Genomic DNA, 23,720 nt, shown 5'->3' with positions numbered 1-23,720 from the left:
GATAATTGTGGAATTCAGTATTTTCTGTGGCTATTCAGAACTGCTCATTGGATCACTGATTTAAGGTGGAAGCACAAGGTAGTTTTCTCTCCCGTTGTCATACAGCGTTGTAGTTAAGTCATTAATTACTCCATCCTGAAAAATGTGTTAACTTATGATTTACTTCATAGAAGCATTTTCACAGTGACCAGTTTACCCTGTGAACTGGGCTGCCAGGAAGATTGATGGGCCATGGAGGAAACAGGTTAGCTCCTACTGCAGAATAGAAATTACAAAATAGACGAATAAAGACGGTAGATTGTGCTATGTATATATTTGGATCTTCCTCTCGCCCATTAAATTGACATCAGAAAGAAGGCATTTTTTTGGGGGGGGGGGATGTAAAATTGTATGGTTTTGTCATCCCACAGTGGACAAATTACTTTTAAAGGTTATTGTTATTCTTGTGTTGCATTTATGTAATAAGTTACATAAGACATGTTCCCAAAGAGTCATAAAATATGTTTTTTTTATTTACTGAATGCAACACCCAGCTGGAAGAACATAATTTTAAAAATCATACTATTTTTTTCCTTTAAGGAGAAAAGTTTCCAGTTTCCTGTCTAGTCAACAGAAAAAAACCTAAGAGGAAATATTGACAAATTGATTTCCTTTGACCTCAGGCGATTGTTAAGCACCAAAATGCAACTTCCTATAAATGCTTCCCTCTTGTTCTGCATCAAACATCCTTTTGCTATTTATATTTAAAAAAGAGAGATGGTTTCAGTTTTGGCACAAGATTTCAGACAGGATAGATAATATCAGATTTGGGATGGGTGTCTGTTCATGAACTACCGGTAGCAGCATAAATAGGGGGGCAGAGAAACGGGGCAGCAGCAAGCAGGATGGTGGGGTGGAGGGAGAGGAGCTGCTTAGAAATACTTTCTCAATGAATGAAAGTGTCCCAATTATCCAGTGCTGGAAAACTAATCTGTGTTTTTTAGGATTATATTTTCATTTGAGAGACTGCCTGAAATACATGAAATGATTAAATAAGACCACCACCAGGAGCTGGCCACCTGACTGGAGGGGGAAAGCGATATTGTGCCCTTTGACCTCCCCCCCAGTTGCCAACTCTGGGTTGGGAAATTCCTGGAGATTTTGGAGGTGGAGCCGGAGGAGGGAGGGGTTTAGGGAGGGGAGGGACCTCAGCAGGGTATAATCCCATAGACTCCACCGTCCAAAGCAGCCATTTCCTCCATGGGGACTGCTCTTCTTTGGAGATCAGTTGGAATTACAGGAGATCTCCAGGCCCCTCCTGGAGGTTGGCAACCCTAATTCCACTTCATCCAACTCTACCTGCCGTGTATATGGCAAGTGAGGGAGAGGAGCTTTGCCCGCGCCTCCCTTGCTCTTTTGGCCTGGTATTATTCTCAAAAGCAAAATGGACTTTTGTCATGCATATCAAGTGTGAAGCAGGCTTTCCAGACACTGGACCGAACGTTAACCCCTGGGGTGGTGGCACAGGACCCCCAGAGGGGCAAACATGTGCCAGGAAGCGGAGAAGCCAGAGCGATGACTTAATTGGGTGCAAGGGCGGGCTCTGTGCTGCAGTGAGTATCGGAGGAGGTGGCAAGGGCTGCTCCAGTTAGTTGGGGAGGAGTAGCGGCAAGGGAGGTTGTTTGTGGCGGAGGGGTCTGTGTGAGTCCCTCTGTGCTAAAAAGGGATCCCCCCTCCCATCGCTAGGGTTGTCAGTAGGGTTGCCAGCCTCCAGGTGGTTCCCGGAGATCTCCTGGAATTACAATTTATCTCCAGGCTAGAGGGATCTGTTCCTAGAATTATAACTGATCTCCAGACGACAGATATCAGTTCCTCTGGAGGAAATGGCTGCCTTGAAGGGCAAATTCTATGGTATTGTACCCCAATGGGGTCCCTCCCCTCCCCAAACCCCACCCACCCCAGGCTCCACCCCCAAATCTCCAGGAATTGCCCAGCTTGGAATTGGCAACCGTAGTTGCCAACCTCTGGGTGGGGCCTGGAGTTCTTTTGGAATTGCAACAGATCTCCGGACTCCATAGATCAGCTCCCCTGAAGAAAATGGCAGCTTCGGAGGGTGGAATCTATGGGATCGCATCCTCACTGAACTCCCTCCCCAGATCTCAGAATTGGCAACCCTATAACATTGCTGAACGACCTGGCCTTGTCATCCTGCTTCTACTCTCAGGGTGACAGCAGCTAAAGCCTTTCTATGTCAGCACAGTGTATGCTGATCCTTCCAAAAAGCTGCAAAATATGGCAGCTCTGTATTGGCCCGCAGTCCAGCAAAGGAGGGACCCGGGGCTGAAGACCAGTGGAGTAGAGGGATTTTCACAATAACAGTGTGGAAGGCAGGTAAAGGGCGTGGGGGTGACAGCGAACATGACGCTTGGCTCCTGATCCGTGGCCTCACTGCCAGGTAGGGTTGCCAACCGCCAGGTACTAGCTGGAGATCTGCTATTACAACTGATATCCAGCCAATGGAGATCAGTTCACCTGGAGAAAATGGCTGCTTTGGCAATTGGACTCTATGGCATTGAAGACCCTCCCTTCACCACCCTCATAGAATCATATAGTTGGAAGGGACCACCAGGGCCATCAAGTCCAACCCACTGCACAATGCAGGAAATTCACAACTACCTCCCCCCTCCACTTCCCCAGTGACCAGAAGATGGCCAAGATGCCCTCCTTCTCATCATCTGCCTAAGGTCACAGAATCAGCATTGCTGACAGATGGCCATCTAACCTCTTCTTAAAAAGGGAAGGAGAGCCCACCACCTCCCAAGGAAGCCTGTTCCACTGAGGAACCACTCTAACTGTTAGAAAATTCTTCCTAATGTCTAGACGGAAACTCTTTTGATTTAATTTCAACCCGTTGGTTCTGGTCCGACTTTCTTGAGCAACAGAAAACAACTCGGCACCCTCCTCTATATGACAGCCCTTCAAATACTTGAAGATGGTTATCATATCCCCTCTCAGTCTTCTCCTCTTCAGGCTAAACATACCCAACTCCCTCAACCTTTCCTTCAACCTTCCCTGTTGGTGAGAATCAAGTCTAAGATAGCAGACCCCCTTGTTTCCCTGTCCACCTTCTGGAATAGGAAGTTGTCAGCAAGACAAGTCAGGAATTTATTTGTCTTGAAATAGGAAGTTGTCAGCAAGACAAGTCAGGAATTTATTGGATCTTGCATTTTTAGCAGCGTTGGACTTCCAACAGATGTCTGTTAAAATTAAAATCTCCCATGACCACCATGCCCGTCTCTTTGAGAACTTTGTGATCTGGTCTAGGAGCGTCCCATCCAAGTCCTCTGCCTGGTTTGGCGGTCGATAGCAGACCCCCACGAGAATATCACGATTATTTCTTATTCCTTTTATGTTTACCCATAGAGTCTCGACTGCACTACCATGCTCAGATTCATGTACTTCTTCACAAGTGTACACATCTTTGACATACAGTGCTACTCCTCCCCGCTTCCTTATCAATCTATCCCTTTTAAACAAGTTGTACCCCTCAATCTTAATATTCCAATCATGAGTGACATCCCACCAAGTTTCAGAAATGCCTATTAGGTCAAAATCCCCTTCCTGTATTAGGGCTTCGAGGTCTTCCTGCTTGTTTCCCATACTTGTTTCCCCTCCTCAGGCCCCGTCCCAAAAATCTCCCACCGGTGGCAAAGAGGGACCTGGCAACCCTACCGCCAGGGTCACTGGTCTCACATGCAAGAGTGCAGCATTCCCACAGTGCCGGATCCTGTGGTTTGTAGGCTCAGACCTTGCGGTTCGTTCCCTTGTTTTATCTGGCAAATCAACTGAGCCTACGCTGCCTGCTTTTGGTCATGTTTCTGTTTTATATCCCTGGGTGAATGACCGGAGGCGGAGAAGGCTTACCAAGTGTGTCTGTGTGTGTATGTGTGTGTAGTGGGGGGGGAGGCTCATCCTCCTTGCCTTCGCTCCCTACCCAGCATAAACCTGCATAACATAAGCCCTCTGTAGCGGGTACATGTGCAGCAAAACATTTCCCAACCCTTATAAAAACATAACTGAACATATGCAAAACTGCCCAGCAGCATTCAAGAGACACGTTCCAAGTATTACTTAACGTGCAGAGAGCTTTGCACTCCTAAGAAAACAATCTGCTTGTGGTCCCTGGCCCCAGAACTATCTGGCTGTCTTCGGCCAAGGCCAGGGCCTTTTTGGCTCTGGCTCCAACCTGGTGGGATGCTCTGTCTAGTGAGACCCATGCCCTGCGGGATTTAGCTTAGTTCCGCGGGGCCTGCAAGACCAAGCTCTTCTGCCAGGCATATGGTCGAGGCAGCGACAGTTCATTACATCAGCTGGCCTCCCTTCCCAGTGTGGTGTAGTGGTTAAGAGCGGTGGTTTGGAGTGGTGGACTCTGATCTGGAGAACTGGGTTTGATTTCCCACTCCTCTACACGAGAGGCGGACGCTAATCTGGTGAATTTATTTGGTTTCCCCACGACTACACATGAAGCCTTGCTGGGTGTCCTTGGGCTAGTCACAGCTCTCTTAGAGCTCTCTCAGCCCCACCAACCTCACAGGGTGTCTGTTTGGGGAGGGGAAGGGAAGGCGGTTGTAAGCTGGTTTGATTCTTGGTAGAGAAAGTTGGCATATAAAAACAAACTCTTCTTCTTCTTCCCTCCCTCCTTTTTCTCCCTCTGAATTCTTGGGTTATTGTTGGCCATCTGTTATGTTTGTTATAAACCAACTGGCTATTGGGAATGATTGGTGTATATATAGTAAGTTTGTAATTTAGAGTGCCATCTTTTAAGCTAAAGCAGTAATTTATAATTTTATTTTGTATGTTCTAACTTTTATTATACATTATATTGTATGTATTTTGTTGGAAGCCCTGGTTGGGAAAGGGTGAGATATAAATAAAATAAAATCCTGTATGCATAAAGGTTCCCTGGGAGGCTGGAATCACAAGAGGGGTTTGAGGAGGAAGAAACAGGATCCTTTCCTCTGTGTGCAGTTGGTCAAGAATCCAAGCCAAGGACTCGTCTTCCTTGATGAATGGACTTTAAAAAAAACCCAAATCATATCGGCAGGACATGTTTTCTTTGGATTGCTTCGTGGACAGACCTTGTAGCCAATAGGCTTTTCTGTCCATGCGCACAAGACAACTAGAGATAATCCCATCACCATTTGCATAATTTAAGAATATCTGATTGCTTTTGTTAATTTTCCAGCCTTGGGCTGTGTTCATTGTTTTCCAAGATCCCTTGTTCAGCTAAAGCCAAGAAGGGTCAAGTCTGGGTTGCCGCTGATCCGGTCATATGATAGTTCTTCAGGATCCTTTTAACCAGTGATCTCAGAGCCATAGTTTGGGATCCTAAGGGAGGCTCTTGAGCGCTGCTAGAGCTGCAGTTCTTTTATGCCTTTTTGGAAGGACTTGCTGCTAGCGCATGTGGCCAGAGAACCAGGCCACCGTGCCTTGTGCATCTTTATCCAAACACGTTGAGAGGAGCAACAAGACAGCGAGGCGGGTCAAAAGGATTCCACTTTAGCACAGGCAGGTTCAGGGTCTCACCCTCTACCTGCTCTACCTGTACACTAGGCTTGCCAACTTCCAGGTACTAGCTGGAGATCTCCTGCTATTACAACTGATCTCCAGCCGATAGAGATCAGTTCCCCTGGAGAAAATGGCCGCTTTGGCAATTGGACTCTATGGCATTGAAGTCCCTCCCCTCCCCAAACCCCCGTTTCTCAGGCTCCGCCCCAAAAACCTCCTGCCAATGGCCAAAAGGGACCTGGCAACCCTACTGTATACTGTTAAGATCAGCAGAATGCTCAAGGCACATGTGCAGAGCAGAATATGTGTCAGAATGCTGTTTAAGGAAATAAAGTTCACATGGAGCCCTTTCGTGTTTTAGTAGGCTAGTACGAGTCCTTTAGGTACAGCACTTAGACCTTTCTCAACCCCACCTACCTTACAAAGTGTCGGTTGTGGGGAGGGGAAGGGAAGGTGATTGTAAGCTGGTTTGAGTCTCCATTAAGTGGTAGAGAAAGTCGGCATATAAAAACCAACTCCTCCTCCTCCTCCTCGTTCTTCTCCTCGTTCTTCTCCTCGTTCTTCTCCTTCTCCTTCTCCTTCTCCTTCTTCTTCTTCTTCTTCTTCTTCTTCTTCTTCTTCTTCTTCGTTGTAGCCCTGGCCAGTGCATATGTGCATATTCCATATATTCCATATATGTGCATATTCCATATATGGAATGGCAAGTGCTATTGAAGGGCCAGGTGGAAGGCGCAAGTGGGAGGCTGCTGTTGGCAGCTGCCCACTGTTTCCTGGTTGCTTTGCCATTTCGAAATGCCCTGCAGTGCGGTCCCTTCCCCTGTGACATTTTCACTGCTGGAATTGGCATAGAGGTGACGGGATCAAAAAATTCTCAATTAGCCAGTTGCAACAAGGGAGGGGAGACACCGCCTGTAATTGCTCGGTTTTATTTTCAGTCCCACTTAGGTGTTGAAGGGAAAAAGCACCTTCTGAGAGGCCAGTTTTTAAAAGCATGGAATAATTGTGAGGATTACATCGAGGAAATCCCCAATTGGCCGTCACAGAGCAGACCTAGGCGCTCAGGGCGACCAGGCTGGGATGCCAAAGAGGAGCTGGCGTTGCCAGGGAGGTGCCCATCTGAGTGCAGAGACAGGGGCAGGCATTCCCAGTCTGCCCAAGTGCCAAGCCAGGGTTTACGCTTACTGCAGGAAGAAGAGGCAAGCCAGCCACAGACCGGATGTGCCATTGTGTGCGCCCGTCTGCAGCGGGGGAAAGGTGGGGGGAGGTCAGGATTCGTTCAATTAAAATGGCAACGAAGCAGCGTGGACTCATAATTTCATTCCATGTGCTGAAGTGGAAGGATTTTACCAACAGATCTTTTGTCAATGTCAGAAAGAGCGAATGATAAGATCGGAGCGAGGAAACAGTTACTGGGGTGTATGCATGAACGAAAGGGGTCAGCGCAGGGGCAGAGTGTGGGGCAGCGCATGTGGAGCGTGCTGACGGCTCCTACTCCCGAATACGGGAGGTGCTCAGCAGAGAAGGCAGAAAACTGCAGGCCGCTAGCTCTGGCTGGCCGCAGCTTGGCCCCCATCACAGATAGAATATTGCTTTGTTCCACCTGCCAAAAACTGAACAACAAAGCCCTCCGTACCTTTAAAAATAAGCCTTAAAGGTAAAGGTAGCCCCCTGTGCAAGTACCAGGTCATTACTAACCCATGGGGTGATGTCACATCATGGCGTTTACTAGGCAGACTGTGGGTCATTGCACTGTTCTCGATTTTACAAAACTGCTATCAGCCCGCCTGTTAAGCAGCTCTGGGAAACTGGACGCCTCCTTTCATCCAATGAAGGAGGCCTTGGCCGCTGGAGTTCAGGCAAAAGGCAGTTGCATAAAGCGTCACAGACAGGTGCCCTCACCCCCAGCGAGTTCCGGAAGCCGGTTGACTCCACCGGATTCTGGGTGCCGATCATCTTAGCTTCTCATGCCGAGTCTTCCGCCGATGCTGAAAGTCCCAGAGCTTTGCATTGTCTGTGTTTGTGAGAGTCTAGCGCATGGCATTGATCACATTCTGCTCAAGAACATAGACGCCTTTGTACATAGCATGGATAGAAGAATGACTGGCATGCATCCAACCATCCATAGGCCCTGCGGACAGGGTCTTCATTATATTGCCGAAGGCAAGGGTCTTCATTGCTTTCCTGTCTTGCTGCTGCTCACTAACCCCCCCCCCCAGATTTTATTCCTGGGGTCACCTGAACACATGAAGCTGCCTTATACTGAATCAGACCTTTGGTCCATCAAAATCAGTGTTGTCTACTCTGACCGGCAGCGGCTCTCCTGGGTCTCAGGCAGGGGTCTTTCACATCACCTCCTTGCCTAGTCCCTTTAACTGGAGATGCCAGGGATTGAACCTGGGACCTTCTGCATGCCAAGCAGATGCTCTAACACTGAGCCACAGCCCCTCCCCAAGGCTTTTCTCTTAGGAGCCCCGTAGGCCTACAGGAACAGCATGGGGATAAAATGGGGGGGGGCTGCAGTTGGGAGGGGGAAATAGGAGAAAAAATTTGCCCTCTCTTCTGCAAATGGAAATACCATTCTGTCAGAGGAATTGTGTGGTTGGATACAGGCCAATATCTTGATCCACGTGACACCACTAAAGTGGGGTGGAGGGGCAAGAATAAATGTTGATTAATATTCCTGGGAGGAGGAACAATCTGTACATGCCAGAACAAGCCATTGGAATCGAAACAGAAATTATTTTATATATTGGAGAGTGAAATCTTTTACCTAACAACTAAACAGCACTTTGTATGGTGCCCCAAAGTAAAAGGGTTGGCCATGTAGATTTCTTTTAATACTGATGAGATGTAACCCCTTGAAGCTGATAAACACCCTCGCCATTCTGTTTTGTAAAAGCTGAAGCTGACGAATAGTCTTCTGAGGTAGCCCCACATGCAGAAGGGGTGAAATCCTAATTTGAGAAGAAGGTAAGCGCCCTCCCAGTGTGAGGTCACTGCTGTTAATCTACCCTAATCCAGACTAGTACTGTGCACCACATGTGCAAATCAAGAATAAAACTAAACAGCAGAAATTAAATTTTCTAAACACATCTATTGTTTTCTCTGGACCTAACACAGGTAAAAGGTTAAGTACTTAGAACCTACCCCAAATGAAAAGTTAAACAAGTTAGGCAGGCCGAGCTTGCCCAGAATTCCATTATCTGCATTGCAGTAATCTAATGTAGATGTGATCAAAACTCAAAAGAACCACAGCCAAAGTAGCATGCACCTTCCAAGGAACAGTCATAAACAGCATAAATTTGTTCTTTATAACTCACTGGTACTCGATGCCATGTAAATTGGCTAACATATATACAGCAACACTAGAAAATGTTGGGGATAGAGCTGACTTCTTTTACTTTCGATGGGCTTTTCCATCAGCAAACTCTTTCTGATTAAGAATTTTCACTGCTCTGTGTGTTTGCTGCATTTTACACTATATTGAAGGTGTATGTAACCATTTTTTTAAAGGTTTGTCGACCTTGTTAAAGGATTCGTTCATAAAGATCGGGAAAAGTTCTTGGTTCACATGATAGGCGCTGCAAAAATCACTTTCTGCTAAATTCTAGAAATCGAAAGACATTTGCAAAGAAGTCCCCAAGAAAGGTGTGTCATGCGGCTCAGGTAGAGGGGCTAGGGTTGCCAAGTCCTCCCTGTCTACTGGGGGTGGTGGTGGTGTTGCAGCGGTTCCCACATAGCCAAATCCAGGAATACACTCTTGACACATGGTTTTACATCATGTATGCATTCGTCATGCACCTGACACAAAAACAGGGGTAAGTAACAGTCTGTGTTTCTTATGTTGGACCTTTCTCACTTCTCCATCCTTCAAAAGGCTCCTGCATGTTCCATCCTCCCCTCCCTGGAAGGAAGATCCTTTCTGAATGCACAGTTAAGAGGCAAGCAGCAAAGAGCCCAACCCTGCTCCCCCCTCCCCATCTGCATGTTTGGAAATTTCAGGCTCACAATGGCCAGTTGTGTTTCTGCAGTGGAATTCAAACAAATGCTGTGAATGTTGTTAGTGATCCTTAAAACTCTCATTGGGCTCAGACCCGGCATTTCCTCCTTTGCCAGCTGACATCTTTATGCATCTCGACGAATCCATCCAGGCAAATTGTAAGGGTCTGGAGGACAGACCTCTGAAAAGGCTGTTTCCCAGCTGTGGAATTCTGTATCTTTGTGGAAGACGCCGCATGAGCTTTTCTAACGGCTGAAGAAGTGAGCTGTGACTCACAAAAATTCATACCCTGCCAGAAATTTTGTTAGTCTTTAAGGTGCTACTGGGCTCTTGCTCTTTTCTAATGGCTGGACTTTGTTGCTAGATACACAGCTAAAGAACCATTTCATTGTAATATTTCATGTAATATTTTGGATTGTCATTTTCTCTGACATTTACCTCTGTTTTCAAACATGCTGTTATCCATCCTAAACCTTTAAGAGGAACAAGCTATGGACCAGTGTAGCGTAGTGGCTGGAGCATATTACTAAGAGAGCCAGCATGGTGTAGTAGATAAGAGTGGTGGTTTGGAGTGGTGGAGTCTGATCTGGAGAGCCGGGTTTGATTCCCCACTCCTCCATATGAGCGGCGGAGGTGAACTGGGCTGGTTTCCCCATTCCTACACATGAAGCCAGCTGGGTGACCTTAGGCTAGTCACACTCTCTCAGCCCCACCCACCTCACAGGGTGTCTGTTGTGGGGAGGAGAAGGTGATTGTAACCTGGTTTGAGTCTCCCTTAAATGGTAGAGAAAGTCGGCATATAAAAACCAACTCTTCTTCTTCTTCTTCTTCTTCTTCTCCTCCTCCTCCTCCTCCTCCTCCTCCTCTTCCTCCTCCTCTTCTTCTTCTTCTTCTTCTTCTTCTTCTTCTTCTTCTTCTTCTTCTTCTTCTTCGTTGAACTCTTACTCTGGTGTGGAAGGTTGCTGGGTAGGGCTGCCAAACCCCTGATTGGGGTGGGGGATCTGCTGCCCAAGCTACCATTGCCCACCTGTACTTGCAGTGGTAGTGGATTTTTAAAAAACCACTGGCGTCCCAAGCATGATGACATCACTTCCGTGGAAAACCCAGACGTGACAGTAGCTCTAGGAATCACTAGCAACTCTGGATACTAAAGAGTTGCTTACCATAGAGTCATCTACCATAGAGTTTCTGGTGCTTCCTAGAGCTGCCATCATTTCTGGGTTTTCCCCAGAAGGGACATCATCACACCTGTGACACTCTACCATGTCCATGCCCCCAACCCTGGTAGCCAGGCTTGCCATAGCAACCCTATTGCTGGGTGACCTTGGGCCAGTTAGACACTCAACTCTACCTACCTCATAGGGTTGTTGTGAGGTTAAGATGGTGGCGAGGAGAACGGTGTAAGCCGCTTTGAGTCCTCATTGGGATGAAAGGCAGGGAATGAATGAGGTAATTTTTTTAAAAAGTACTACTACTTCTCATGAGGTTCAGAGCACTGGCAAAGAATTTCTAGAATCCTCTGCGGTCATTTAATAGCGGTTTCATTTCCCAGGACATTTAAACCTTCCGCTTTCAAATCCCACATTGTTTGACTGGTGCGTATCTTGCAGCCTCTTCTGGTGGTGTAAAAGCCATGACGTCAGCAGAAGAGAGTTTTTGCACAAAGTAAGCCTCCTTGTATCCGAAAAGATATTTGTGCTGGGACAGAAGGCCTAGTGCGCACGCTAGAATTTTGGTCTGCGTTTTCCAAGTTTAGTTTTAAAGTGAATAGTGCGGTGGTATTTCAAAGTGAGAAAAGGTGAGCTCGTGCAAGGATCGGGACGTGCCCGGCTCCACTGCTTGGGTCCCTGATCTTTGCTAGGGACGAGCTCGCAGGGCCGTTGTGAGGATAAAACAGAAGAGAGGGCAATAATGTCAGCCACTTTGGGTTCCCACTGGGGAGAAAGGTGGGCGTCACGGATCGAGGAGAGGAGAACTATCTTTCAGTGAAATTGTGGCAGTCGGGAATTGATGGCACACGAGAGGCTTGGTGAGGTAAAGTTTAAAATAACAGATTTTATTAATAACAGCAATGTAGGATGAGGGTTTAGCCCTGACCGGGATGGCCCAGGCTAGCCCGATCTCGTCAGATCTCAGAAGCTAAGCACGGTCAGCCCTGGTTAGTATTTGGATGGGAGACCACCAAGGAAGTCCAGGGTTGCTGTGCAGAGGAAGGCACTGGCAAACCACCTCTGTTAGTCTCTTGCCTTGAAAACCCCAAAAAGGGGTCGCCATAAGTCGGCTGCGACTTGAAGGTACTTTACACACACACACACAGGATGAGGATTTAGGCAAACTGGGTTTCAGAACGGTAATAGGTTGGTCGTAAACCAATAAAGAGTAGACACTTCACACTTAAATATATGTACACAAGAGAGAAATATATGTACACAAGAGCTGTTGAAAAACAGCGATGCCTCTGAATTCATGTCTGAGCTAATTTCTCTGGTGGTGGCGGGGGGGGGATGGCTGGGATAGTAATATAGTTGGAGACTTATTTGACATGTTGTCGGAGAAGGGAATGCTGAAGGAATTTGGGAGATAAGCGGCCTCCAGCTGGCGACGCCTCGCCGTTTCCCTATTTGGTGGGATCTGAGGCGCATGCAGAGCTACCGTCCTGGTTTTCTGTCCTGCTTTGACAGAGAAGATTCACTGTCACCCCTTTATTTGAATAATGCGTTAGGCAGACAAGCGGCTAACGGGGTCATGTTTTCCCCGGGACAACAGGGAAGGACAGTTAAAAGCTGAGAACTTTTCCTGCCAGTATTCAGGGTCAGCCGAATCGGGTCTGTGGCATCATTCTAAAATAAAACGATGCCGTTTTGAAGTGAATGGACTTTGGGTAACTTGGCTTTCCTCGTTCCGCTGTCCTTGTTCTGCCTCACCTTCCTTATGACTCAGTGGCCACGGAGCTGCCGTACCCTTACTTAGCTCTGTTGCTTTTGCAAAAACCACCTCCTGCTTGCCTTACCTGAGTTTCCCCAGCTGTATTTCTCACCTGCTGGTGCTATTTTGGCATGAATCCCCACTGTGGGTTTTCAATCTGGCTTGAGGTTTCTCATAAATCCTGTCATTACCTACATTTTGTTTTGTTTTTTAAACCGTACCAGCTCCACCCTACATTGCTTCAGGCCAAAAACCATGAATCAGAGAATTGCATAATGCTCGAGGGACAGCGGCGTTTGGCCACAGCGAAGCAGAAGCAAGCTGAGGTTTCGGCGGTTCCAGCTTCTGCTAGTCTTGCTCTTCGGTCTCTCCCCAGTGGCAAAAGGCTTCCCTTAACATGATGGGCCGCTGTGCCCACAGAACAGCACGGCTTGTTCCTGCACTTCCCACTCCCTGTTCGTCTTGGTCACAAGTTCACAAGGTTGGAAGAGACCACAAGGGCCATCGAGGCCAACCCCCTGCCATGCAGGATCCCACAATCAAAGCGCTCCCGACAGATGGCCATCCAGCCTCTGCTTAAAGACCTCCAAAGACGGGGACTCCACCCCCCAACCCCAACCCCGAGGCAGCGCATTCCACCGTCGAACAGCCCTCACCGTCAGAAAGTTCTTCCTAATGTTTAGGTGGAATCGCTTTTCTCTTAGTTGAAATCCATTACTCCGTGTCCTAGTCTCTGGAGCAACAGAGAACAAGCTAGTTCCTCCGTCAACATGACATCCCTTCAGATGTTTAAACGTGGCTATCATGCCACCCCTTAACCTTCTCTTTTCCACTGTAACCTAAACAGTAGATGTTGCTGCATGAATCACAGCATTTGGTAAAGCCATTATGTAACCCCCCACACACCCAGAAAAACAAAAACAAAAGAGAGCCAGGACAATCAGCTCTATCCTGGGGGGGTTGGCTTATAGCAGAAGTCCTGCATCAGCGAGCCTTAGAGGGAGTTGTTGGGGGGACATATAGTGAGGTTAATGTTCATGGTACTGGGAAGGCCTGGTCACAGAACCTCAACTCTTCCCACTCTAATTTCATCCCCCTGTTGAGACCAGTGAGCCGTACTTGCTGCTGGGGTTGCCAACGCCGGCTTGGGAAATTCCTAGAGATTTGGGGAGGCGAGAGAGCTCCTCGGGGATGTGAGGCCGTAGAGTCCACCCTCCAAAGTTGCCATTTTCTCCAAGTGAGCTGACCTCTGTAGTCTGGAGATCAGTTGCAACTCCGGGAGAACTCCAGGACTCTCTTGGAGGTTGGCAAACCTACCTGCTGCTGAAATTATCCAGTTGTGTCAAGCCTAGGATTCCCACCAGAAACACAAGTATGCTATCCCTTCTATCATGTATCATTGCTCTATGCTGTATTTTCTTGAAGGATATAAGGCTGTGCACCATTTTTTCTGGTATTTTTTGGGTTCTGGTTTCATAGACCCAGAATTTTTTTCCGAAAAAGCCGAATTGCAATATCAGCCTTTTCTGGACATTTGAAAATTTGGGGATTTATTAAACCCGAACCTAAAAATACAGTACCCGGCACAGAGCTGAATGCTGAGCGTGGCTGAGCCCGGCGTTTAGCTCTGTGCCGCCTGCCCCCTCCGAAGTCCACATGGACTTCGGAGGGGGCAGGCAGCACAGAGCTAAACGCTGGGTGGTGCAGACCCAGCCAACAGGTAAGTAAGGAGGAGAGGGATTATTTAAAAATGGTGGTGGGGCCAAAGCGGCCCCGAATAATGCTGAAAAAAATTCAACATTATTCGGGATCCAATTTTCGGCTCCCTTATATTGCCGCCATTTTTCGGTATAAAAAAACTTTTTGGGTTTTTTTCGGTTCATCTTTAGCTGAATGCACACCCCTAAAAGGATATTTTAACTAGGCACATGATGGACAGTAAAGATGTTTGTACAAAGGAGTAGCTTTGCACTATGAAGAATGAAGCATCAATGAAGAAGCAGGGGTGAGGAAGAAGGCTTTGGGAAATTCTCCCTTTCTGGCACGATATAGCAAGGTTGCTGAAAATTCTGGGGCAAAATGAAGAACTGTCTGCTGTCCCAAACCGTCTCCCCCCTCTGCAGCAGATTTGTCTTATTGCGGTGGGTTTATTCTAAGCCTTTTTCTCTGCCGCCCAGTCCGCTAGGGCAACGCCCCATCCCAATCTGTAAGCAAGAGCATCCGAACTTTTTCTAACAAGAAGGAAGGGTAAAGGGCAGAGGAAGAAAGGCAGCATTCATTTTCTTTTTTATCTCCCCCTCCCATCTATTTAAGGAACAGCCTAGCTTCTTGTTAAACCCTGCCCAACTACGCAGATCAATTCCTACTGCACAAAAATGTGTCTCGCTGCACATTATGATGGAGTTTTGCTGTAGCTCTGAATGCTGCAGGATGCTCATGTAGCTCTGAATGCTGCAGGATGCTCATGTAGCCCCTGACCTGGAGCGGCAGGGGCGGCGGCAGCATACCCTAGAATCATAGAACCACCAGGGTCATCTAGTCCAACCCCCTGCACATGTGGGGTAGTGCACAAAGCATCCACGTTGCTGGTTGCCATGACAGTGGCACTTCGAGCAGCATCCAGCACAGCATCGTCAGGAAGAGGGCGTGCAGGCAGTGTGGGCAGTGGTGACTGCTGGTGGTGGGAGAGCTTGCAGGTAGGCAAAGGGAGGATGCACTGGCAGGTGGGGGCACAGGGGTGAGTGGGCAAGAAGGGGACGGTGTATTTCAAACAGCAAGCTGCTGCTTCACTGCTGGGCTGGTAGGCTTGCCACACACCCATCCCTAAGACAACCATCACATCAACAGAACGCTCATGACTGGAGCATGAGACGCATGATGAACATCTGCACCCAGCTTCTCTTGGTGAATTCTAAAGAGAGATGGGTGAAGGAGGAGAAGAGTTGGTTTTTATACCCCGCTTTTCTCTACCTTTAAGGAGTCTCAAAGCGGCTTACAATTGCCCTCCCTCTCCCCACTTCCCAACCTGGATCTAACAACCCTACCCCCCATCCCCCACCAGTGACCAGAGGGGACCTGGCAGCCCTAACTCTGTCTCTGAACATGAGCAGGCCCCTGTGTTCCTCAACCCATGTCGATTTCACTCTCATTGACACTCTCGGTGGGTCACAGAGACTCATCTCCTCTGCCTGTTGGCATGAGAAAACAGGGATTCACATGACCGGTGTGGAAAGACCCAATCTATGTTCTGGCCCATCTGGCGGTTCTGCCGGAGGGTGGCTGGGAGCTGAGCGCAAGCACACTGCCGTGCCGCATGGAAAAAGAAAAGCCTCCCAGCAGTCCCTTCAGCAGCTGCCTGGCCAAGAAAGAAATCTTTGTGCTTTGGCACACACTGTGCAGTCATTCCCTTCCCACCCAAAGCAGCAGCCTGCATCGCTGGCCCATGCAAATGCCACATGATGCCTGAGGGTGCTTCTCTGCGTCTCATGCATCCCCACTGGCAGTCAGAAGCAAGTTTGGCTGTGATATTTTCTGGCTTTGCAGCTTCCAGGACTGGTCACAGGTCAAGCACTTAAATTTGGATCCAGCCTATGAAATGCTGACCAAGTGACCACCCTCATGTTGATGAAGTTCCTTCTATAGTTTGTTTTCCTCCTTCTGTTGCCAGCTTGCATCTGTGCCCTACTTCTCTCTTGCGCACATGCTCTCTCTCGCTCTCTTGGTAGGTGTCGAGTCAGTTCATGCAATGAGGAATTTCTGGGATTCAAAATTCATGTTTTTTTGGTGCAGGGGGACGGTCTTGCGCAATCGACCCCATGTGGATAGATCCCTCCCGAGTTGCCAAGTTCTGGAAAACTGTTCTTGCTATTGGGGATGTTTTCATTATCCCCTATGACACCGGAGACTGAAAAGCTGTGGTGACTTCTCCACTTCCAAAAAGGTCATGAGAACTGGCAAAGTCCGAGTCTTTTGAGTCATGCGTCTGGCTTTCCAGAAGATGTTAAATTGAAGTCAGAAGAGCTCCTGTTTATGAAATCAACCCTTGTTTAGAAAGAGTTCCCCTCACCAGCGTTTTCCGCCCCCCATGTAAACCTAGACATTTGAAATGGCTTTTCTAGTACCAGATGGTAAAAAAATGATGCTGTCAGAAGCCCTCTAGGCGTTCCCAGGAGGAGTAGAGAAGGGCAGAATGGCTCTTGCAGTTCTTCTTCCTTCCATGGTGGCCTAATTTGATAAACGAGTTGAGGTCAGCTCAGCTGGGGTCAGACTTGCTTGAGAGAAGGGCTACCCTTTGTTTTTAGAGTAAGCCCAGATAGTTCTGGGAGCCTGGCTCTTTGTTCAACCAGTCGCTGTTGCGTAGAACAAGGGTGCCAAACTCCTTTGTTATGAGGGCCGGATTGGACATAAATGTCACTTGGTTGGCCAGACTTCGCCAGTCCAGATCGGAGGGGGGTTGGTGGCTGCCTTGGTTGGCCAGCCTGGCTCGGGGGGCCGAATAAGAGCTCTCAAGGGACCGAATCCGGCCCAAGGGCCGTATGTTTGTAGAGATATAGGCTGCCTGTTAGATTGTAGTTCCTCTCCTTTGGTTTACAAAGGAATGTTGCTGAAGTTTTGCCCTTAGTTGTCTTGATATAAAGCTGGGTATACTGAGAAGTGCATTGCAGAGACCCAGAAAAGGCGGAGACTCTGAGTTGCACATTGGGGCTAGACACACCACATGGGGGATACAGGCCACCTACCCAACCCTTCAACACAGCGAGCTGTTCCCCCCCACTGTGTTGGATTCGTATATCAAAACTTTCAGCATGGATTGCGAAAACCAGAGCAAACATCTGTGACTTGGACAGTATTTAGATATTGTGATGTGGGCAAGGCCTGCACCCAGCATGCCACGAGCTGTGCTGCAAGCTCTGCCGCACCCTGCAGCCTAATTCCATCTCTCCCAAGTTGTCTGGTTCAAAGGCGGAGGAGAATGTTGCAACATGGCATGTTTGTAGCCATCTATCCTCTCCTTCTGGGCCAAAAAAAGGTTGCTGAATCTGGAAGGAGATTGCTCCTCGCGAAAACGACCATGCCACCTCCTAAGGATTGCTAGTTTCATAGCTAAAGAGATGTGGGCATGATCTCCCAAAGGCAGCTTGTGGCGGAGAAGCTCCCCAGTTTTCCTGGCTCAGATTGACACGGGAGCCCCTCCCTAGGTTGCAGACCTCTGGACGGGGCCTGGAGATCTACCAGAATTATAAATGTGGGCTCTTTCAACCGTATTCTACTTGCACACCACAGAACGTACCTCACAGCTGTGAACCCATTCCTATACACTTGCTACCTTAAAAACACCTGGTAACTGAGGGGAAGGTTTATAGTTTAAACCAACCTGGTTCCCCAAAAATCATACGCGGCTGTGTGGGTCCCCTCGGTGGGTAGAAAAGGCCTGTCACAGGAGGGTTCTGGAAATGCTGGGATGTCTAGCCCTCCGTTCCAGAACCACAACCCAAACGTTCCCGAGGAGGGAATGAACCACGGCACGCTTGAAACTGGTAGTTTCTGGGCTTCCAAGAACAACACTGACCTCCACTTTGCTTCTGGATGCAATTCGAGGCCGTTTGAACCCAGACATTTGAAAGGCGCATTAGGTTTTGCCCCATTTACTTCAGGAAAACTGATCTCTGTCATCTGGAGATCACTTGTAATCCATATTTTTAGAGAGCATGAAGTCAGTTGCTTAGCGGTTCACACTTTGACCAGTTTGGGCGACCGCAGCTGTATTTTCATTGTATGTCACCATATTCTCTAACTGGCAGTTTACCACGTGTTGGTTGCAAAATTCAAATATTGGTTTTTCCTTTGATTTTCAGGCTTGTTCCAGCTGTGGAAAATGTGACTGCAGTGGAGTAAAGGGGGACAAAGTAAGTATACCCAGTGTTTACAGTGTTGTCGTTTTTCTTGCTGATTTTGGTAAAGAATTAGTGGAAGAAAAAGGCATGGATGTGAAAGTTGGCCCATTTAAAAACTGTCGTCAGAAACAACCCTGACTTGGACAAAATCCCAAATCAGGATATCTCTGTTTGCAACATCTCTTTCTATAGTATCCTAATACGTCCTGTGCTGAGTTTTGTTATGAAGCTAGGCTAGCTAGCTTTAAAATGCCTGCTGTAAGTATATTTTTAAATTTTAAGTAAGTAAATATTTTTATTTGTAAATAGCCAAAGGCCATTACAAGGTAAATTAAACTATAAAGCAAGAAAATTATACAATAAAGATAAAAGATAAAATACAAAATGCCATATAAATTATGATAAAATACAATATAATTAAAATATATCCTAGCTGGCCATCGCCCTGACCTGGATGGCCCAGGCTAGCCTGATCTCGTCAGATCTCAGAAGCTAAGCAGGGTCAGCCTGGTTAGTATTTGGATGGGAGACCACCAAGAAAGTCCAGGATTGCTATACAGAGGAAGGCACTGGCAAACCACCTCTGTTAGTCTCTTGCCTTGAAAACCCCATAAGGGGTCGCCATAAGTCAGCTATGACCTGACGGCACTTAACACACACACACACAGCTGGCCATCAGTTCTGGCAAGTTACATTCTTCGGTACCAGTTTGGCTCTTATCTTTCTAGCTGCTAGAGCGAAAAGTGACAGCCTGTAAGTGATTAATTAGTCAGTATCTGACAATTGAAAATACTAATTTATTGGAATCAGGAAATGAGTTTAACCCAGTTAATATGGTACAAATGAATTTTTCCCTAGGTCTTGCATAAAGAGGACAAGCTAAAGTATAATGGGATAAATCCTCTACAGCAGAACCACAAATGCAAATACATTGTGCTAGTGGTACTTTATTATATCGTCCATAACAGGACTGAAAGAAAACAATATTGGATCATTTTCATTTTACTTAAATCCTGCTCCGGAATTTTTTTTCCCTTTTGCATTGGATGACACTGATCACTTATTGGGGGAGAGAGGAAGTGGGTGCCTGGGATCAGTGCTCCCCTGTACCCCAAAGGGGCTGATGAAGCTGCAAGGAAGGAAGACGCCTCAAATGTCCTGGGACACTCTGCACTGTGTGCAGACCTCAAGCCAGAAGGCCATCTACGTGTGAAAGCTAAGGGGTTTCCCATAGCGGATCAGGGTGGAAGAATGTTGAAAGATGAGAGAAGGAAGGCTGTGTGTGTGTGTGTGTGTGTGTGTGTGAAGTGCCATCAAGTCACTTCTTACCGATGGCAACCCTATGAATCAATGTCCTCCAAAATGTCCTCTCCTTAACGGCCTTTCTCTGGTCATGCGAACTGAGGGCCATGGCTTCCTTTATAGAGTCAATCCATCTCATGTTGGGTCTTCCTCTTTTCCTGCTGCCTTCAACTTTCCCCAGCATCATTGTTTTTTCCAGCGACTCTTGTCTTCTCATAATATGACCAAAGTACGATAGCCTCAGTTTAGTCATTTTAGCTTCTAGAGAGAATTCAGGCTTGATTTGATCTAGAACCCACCGATTTGTCTTTTTGGCAGTCCACAGTATCTCTAAAACTCTCCTCTAAAACACCACATTTCAAAGGAATCTACTTTCTTCCTGTCAGCTTTCTTCATTATCCAACCTTCACCCCTATACATAGTAATGGGGAACGCTAAGGCTACCTGTGGGGGTGGGCGGGAGGCTCAGGACAGCGATTTTCAAATCAGATGGATTGATGGCAAATTTGGGTTTGCCTCTGCATTATGTGCAAGATGGCCATGAAATGCAGGTTCTTGCTCACTAGTTCAATATATTTATAAAGATGAAAAATAAAACGTAAAGTTGCTCAGTGTCAACTGGCGTGAGAATTTGGCAGTTTGTATTGCATGGGGGAAAGTAGCCCTTTGCAGGTGGGTCCTGAAAAGTAGAGTGAATTTAGAAGTGATTCCCAAAGAAACAGACATTTTCGAAGTGATTAAATCCCAATCCAAAATGTTTTGAGAAGTGCTGGCTGATGACCAAACTACAATATTACACATGAGATCTGTGGTCAGTTCTCTTGGTTATTATTTATGTGTTTGTATAATATTTCTGCAATTCTTCAAACGCCAGAAAGAGCTTACAAAAAATCTGTACAACGCTATTAATTCAAATGATATACACAAGCAAAAGAAGGCCTCAAAAGCCACTGGATACCACTGGAATTAATACCAAGCATACACAGACGATCTGTATCATAGCGCAACTTTAAGTTGATCATCGTGTGGCCAACAGCTAAAGCCCTGCCCCAAGGCTCACTGGAATAAAATTGATTTGCTAAATTTTCTAAGCCCTAGAAAATGTCCCAGATCTTGGAAGCTAAGCAGGATCAGTCCTGGTTAGTACTTGGATGGTAGACCACCAAGGAAATCTAGGGCTGATGTGCAGAGGCAGGTAATGGCAAGCCACCTCTGTTCATCTCTTGCCCTGAAAACCCTATGGCAAGGATCTCCAACTTGGTGCCTGTAGGCACCATAGTGTCTACCAAGACCTTTTCTAGCATCCGCCAAGTGTTTTTAGAAAGTGTGTGGTGCCAGCAGAGCTTCTGATTGGCCACTGGAGATCTGATTGACTGTACAGATTAAAATAATGCTGTTTCAGCAGCCACTGCCACCACAGTGTTGGTTATATTCTCTCTCACTCCTCTTTCCCAGGGCATTTAAAAGAAATTACCCTTCTTTTCCCGCACCACTTGGATTTCCTCTGTGTTTCTGTGTGTAGCTCTACCTCCTATGGTGGCCCTTTGGTGGTTGACACCACCTCCTGCGACAGCCATTTTGTGGTTGTGCCCATCACCCTTTGTCACCATAAATTGGCTGTGACTTGACAGTGCTTTCCACCACCAAATTTACTAAATTTTGCCAAGGCGCTTTACACACTACTTTGGGAAGACTTCCAGAGGGTGGAACCAATTACAGAAAAGATGGTAGCTTTTGTTGTGGCCAAATGAATCTGTTGATAGGAAGGCACCTTTTGGAGTAGATATAGGTCTGACCTCAGCTGGTATGTGGACGTATACTCTTTTATTTGCCATCAAATCACATCTGACTTATGGCAACCCCTGATGGGGTTGTCAAGACAAGAGACGTTGAGAGGTGGTCTGCCATTGCTTGTCTCCACGTCACGACCCTGGTATTCCTTGGAGGTCTCCCATCCAAATACTAACCAGGCCAACCCTGCTTAGCTTCTGAGATCTGATGGGATCAGGCAATCCTGGGCTATCCTGGTAAGGGCAGACGTATATTAGGAGAGACTCAAATGCAGAGAGGAGGATTAGATTAGAACTGAGGTACTAGTGGTAGTGGAGGTTTTGCATTTCTTCTGATAAAACTCCATCTTCCTACCTAAAGCTGCTGTTACCTCTGGTGTGGGGGGGAAATAGGGGTAATGTGGCTAAATGTCACATGACGAGGGGGTGATTTTTATTAAGAGAAATGCCAAGGAGGGGAAGGGATAACAATTCTAACTCCTTCCCCCATTACCACAGCCCCAAGCCCGGTTGGGCTCTCTTGGTGGCTGCTGTTTAGTTTTAAAGAAAACATTGAGGGAAACCCAACCATGGATCTCATGTGTAATGTGTAGTTTGGCCATCAGCCTTGACATTTGCCCCCTTTATCGTGAAATAAAAGTAGTAAACATCTCATCGCTAGACTGCAGGACAAAATCTTGGAAGCAAAGCTTGAGTTTGTTTCTGCAATGTTGTGCTTGGAAGCTTGAAAAATGGGCGAGGACAGCGTGGTCCTTCTGTCCTCGGTGGGGAACGTTTTTCTGAAATAGCTCCATCAAGTGGCCACATTAAGGGTTGCCACAATATGCAATGACAATATTCCTAAAAAAGATAAAATTAGCTATAAATTAATGGGAGTAATGATGATAACATCTTTTAATGGCTAACCACAGTTATTAAATATGTTATTTTGTACATGGAAAACTAGTGCCTTGTTACGGCAATGCTGACATTAGGTATAATCACTCCAGTCATTGCATAATGATAACCAGATTTTTCTCACTGCACTAGTCATTCACAGATTATTAGTTCTTAACTCAGTCACCTTTGCCATAATTCATTCTTCATGAATCATTTATTAAAAATTACAAGGGGGAAACCCACCAGGACTTGCGAGGGGTGGGGGTGTCACTTCATTTCCCCCTGACCTCTTCTCCACACTATTTCCTCTTTCTTTCCCCCAGAAGCCCACATATCCTCTCCCCTTTCCCTAATTCCTTATCTCATTCATACTCACCAACCAACTTCTGTTTGCCCCCCAGTCTTCAGCTTTATTATTTATTTACTTCATTTATATCCCACCTTTCTCCCCAACGGGGACCCAAAGCAGCTTACGTCATTCTCCTCAATGGCCCAGTGACACCCGGCAAACTACCATAGCAGAGTGGGAATTTGAACCTGGGTCTCCCAGATCCTAGTCCCGTGTTGGCGAACCAATGGCAAGCGTGCCAAGTCCGGCACGCCGAACCCTCTCTGTGGGAACGCGGAGCCCTTCAAAGCCGCCGCCCCTTCCCTGGACTCCCCGCGGGGCCCCCCTTGCCGAGCTGGGAGGAAACCTCAGTATTCAGGTTAAATTGCTGTGTTGGCACTTTGCAATAAATAAGTGGGTTTTGGGTTGCAGTTTGGGCACTAGGTCTCTAAAAGGTTCGCCATCACTCTCCTAGTCTGATATTCTAACCACTACACCACACTTCCTCTCAGCCTTCCCTCCTTCTGGCCATGTTGCAGAAGAAGAAGAAGAGTTGGTTTTTATATGCTGACTCTCTCTGCCACTTAAGGGAGAATCAAATGGGCTTACAATCACCTTCCCCTCCCCTCCCCACAACAGACACCCTGTGAGATAGGTGGGGCTGAGAGAGCTCCAAGAGAGCTGTGACTAGCCCAAGGTCACCCAGCTGGCTTCGTGTGTAGGAGTGGGGAAACAAATCCAGTTCATCAGATTAGCCTCCGTCGCTCATGTGGAGGAGCGGGGAATCGAACCTGGTTCTCCAGATCAGAGTCCACCACTCCAAACCACCGCTTTTAACCACTACATCACGCCTGGTAGCAAGCTGCTCAGGTTAGATGTGTGATGGCCATTGCTGGGCCCAGCCAAGTCACACAGGTAGTGTTGGAGGCTGCTGCTGGGCCCAAGCAGGTTGTGAGGCATCAAGTTGTGGCCACTGTTGAATTTGAGTGAGTTGCCCAAATTGCGTGGTAACAAGTTGCCCAGTGGTTGCTGCTGAGCTTGGCCCTGGGGAATCC

General features: G+C 47.2%; 1 protein-coding gene across 1 annotated transcript in view; it reads left to right on the top strand.

The window, feature by feature from the left end:
• The window catches only part of COL4A1 (collagen type IV alpha 1 chain), a gene marked incomplete at its 5' end in the record, with an annotated part of 385,843 nt that overhangs the window by 271,001 nt on the left and 91,122 nt on the right, over positions 1–23,720 (top strand). The window contains one exon of the mRNA XM_056856619.1: positions 18,328–18,378. Within this exon, the coding sequence (XP_056712597.1) occupies positions 18,328–18,378 (51 nt within the window). The remainder of the gene's footprint in view (positions 1–18,327; positions 18,379–23,720) is intronic.

The sequence above is a fragment of the Euleptes europaea genome, chromosome 10, assembly GCF_029931775.1.
Source record: "Euleptes europaea isolate rEulEur1 chromosome 10, rEulEur1.hap1, whole genome shotgun sequence".
Classification (NCBI taxonomy): domain Eukaryota; kingdom Metazoa; phylum Chordata; class Lepidosauria; order Squamata; family Sphaerodactylidae; genus Euleptes; species Euleptes europaea.
Note: the sequence above shows the minus strand (reverse complement) of the source record. Positions and strands in the feature narration are given on the sequence as shown.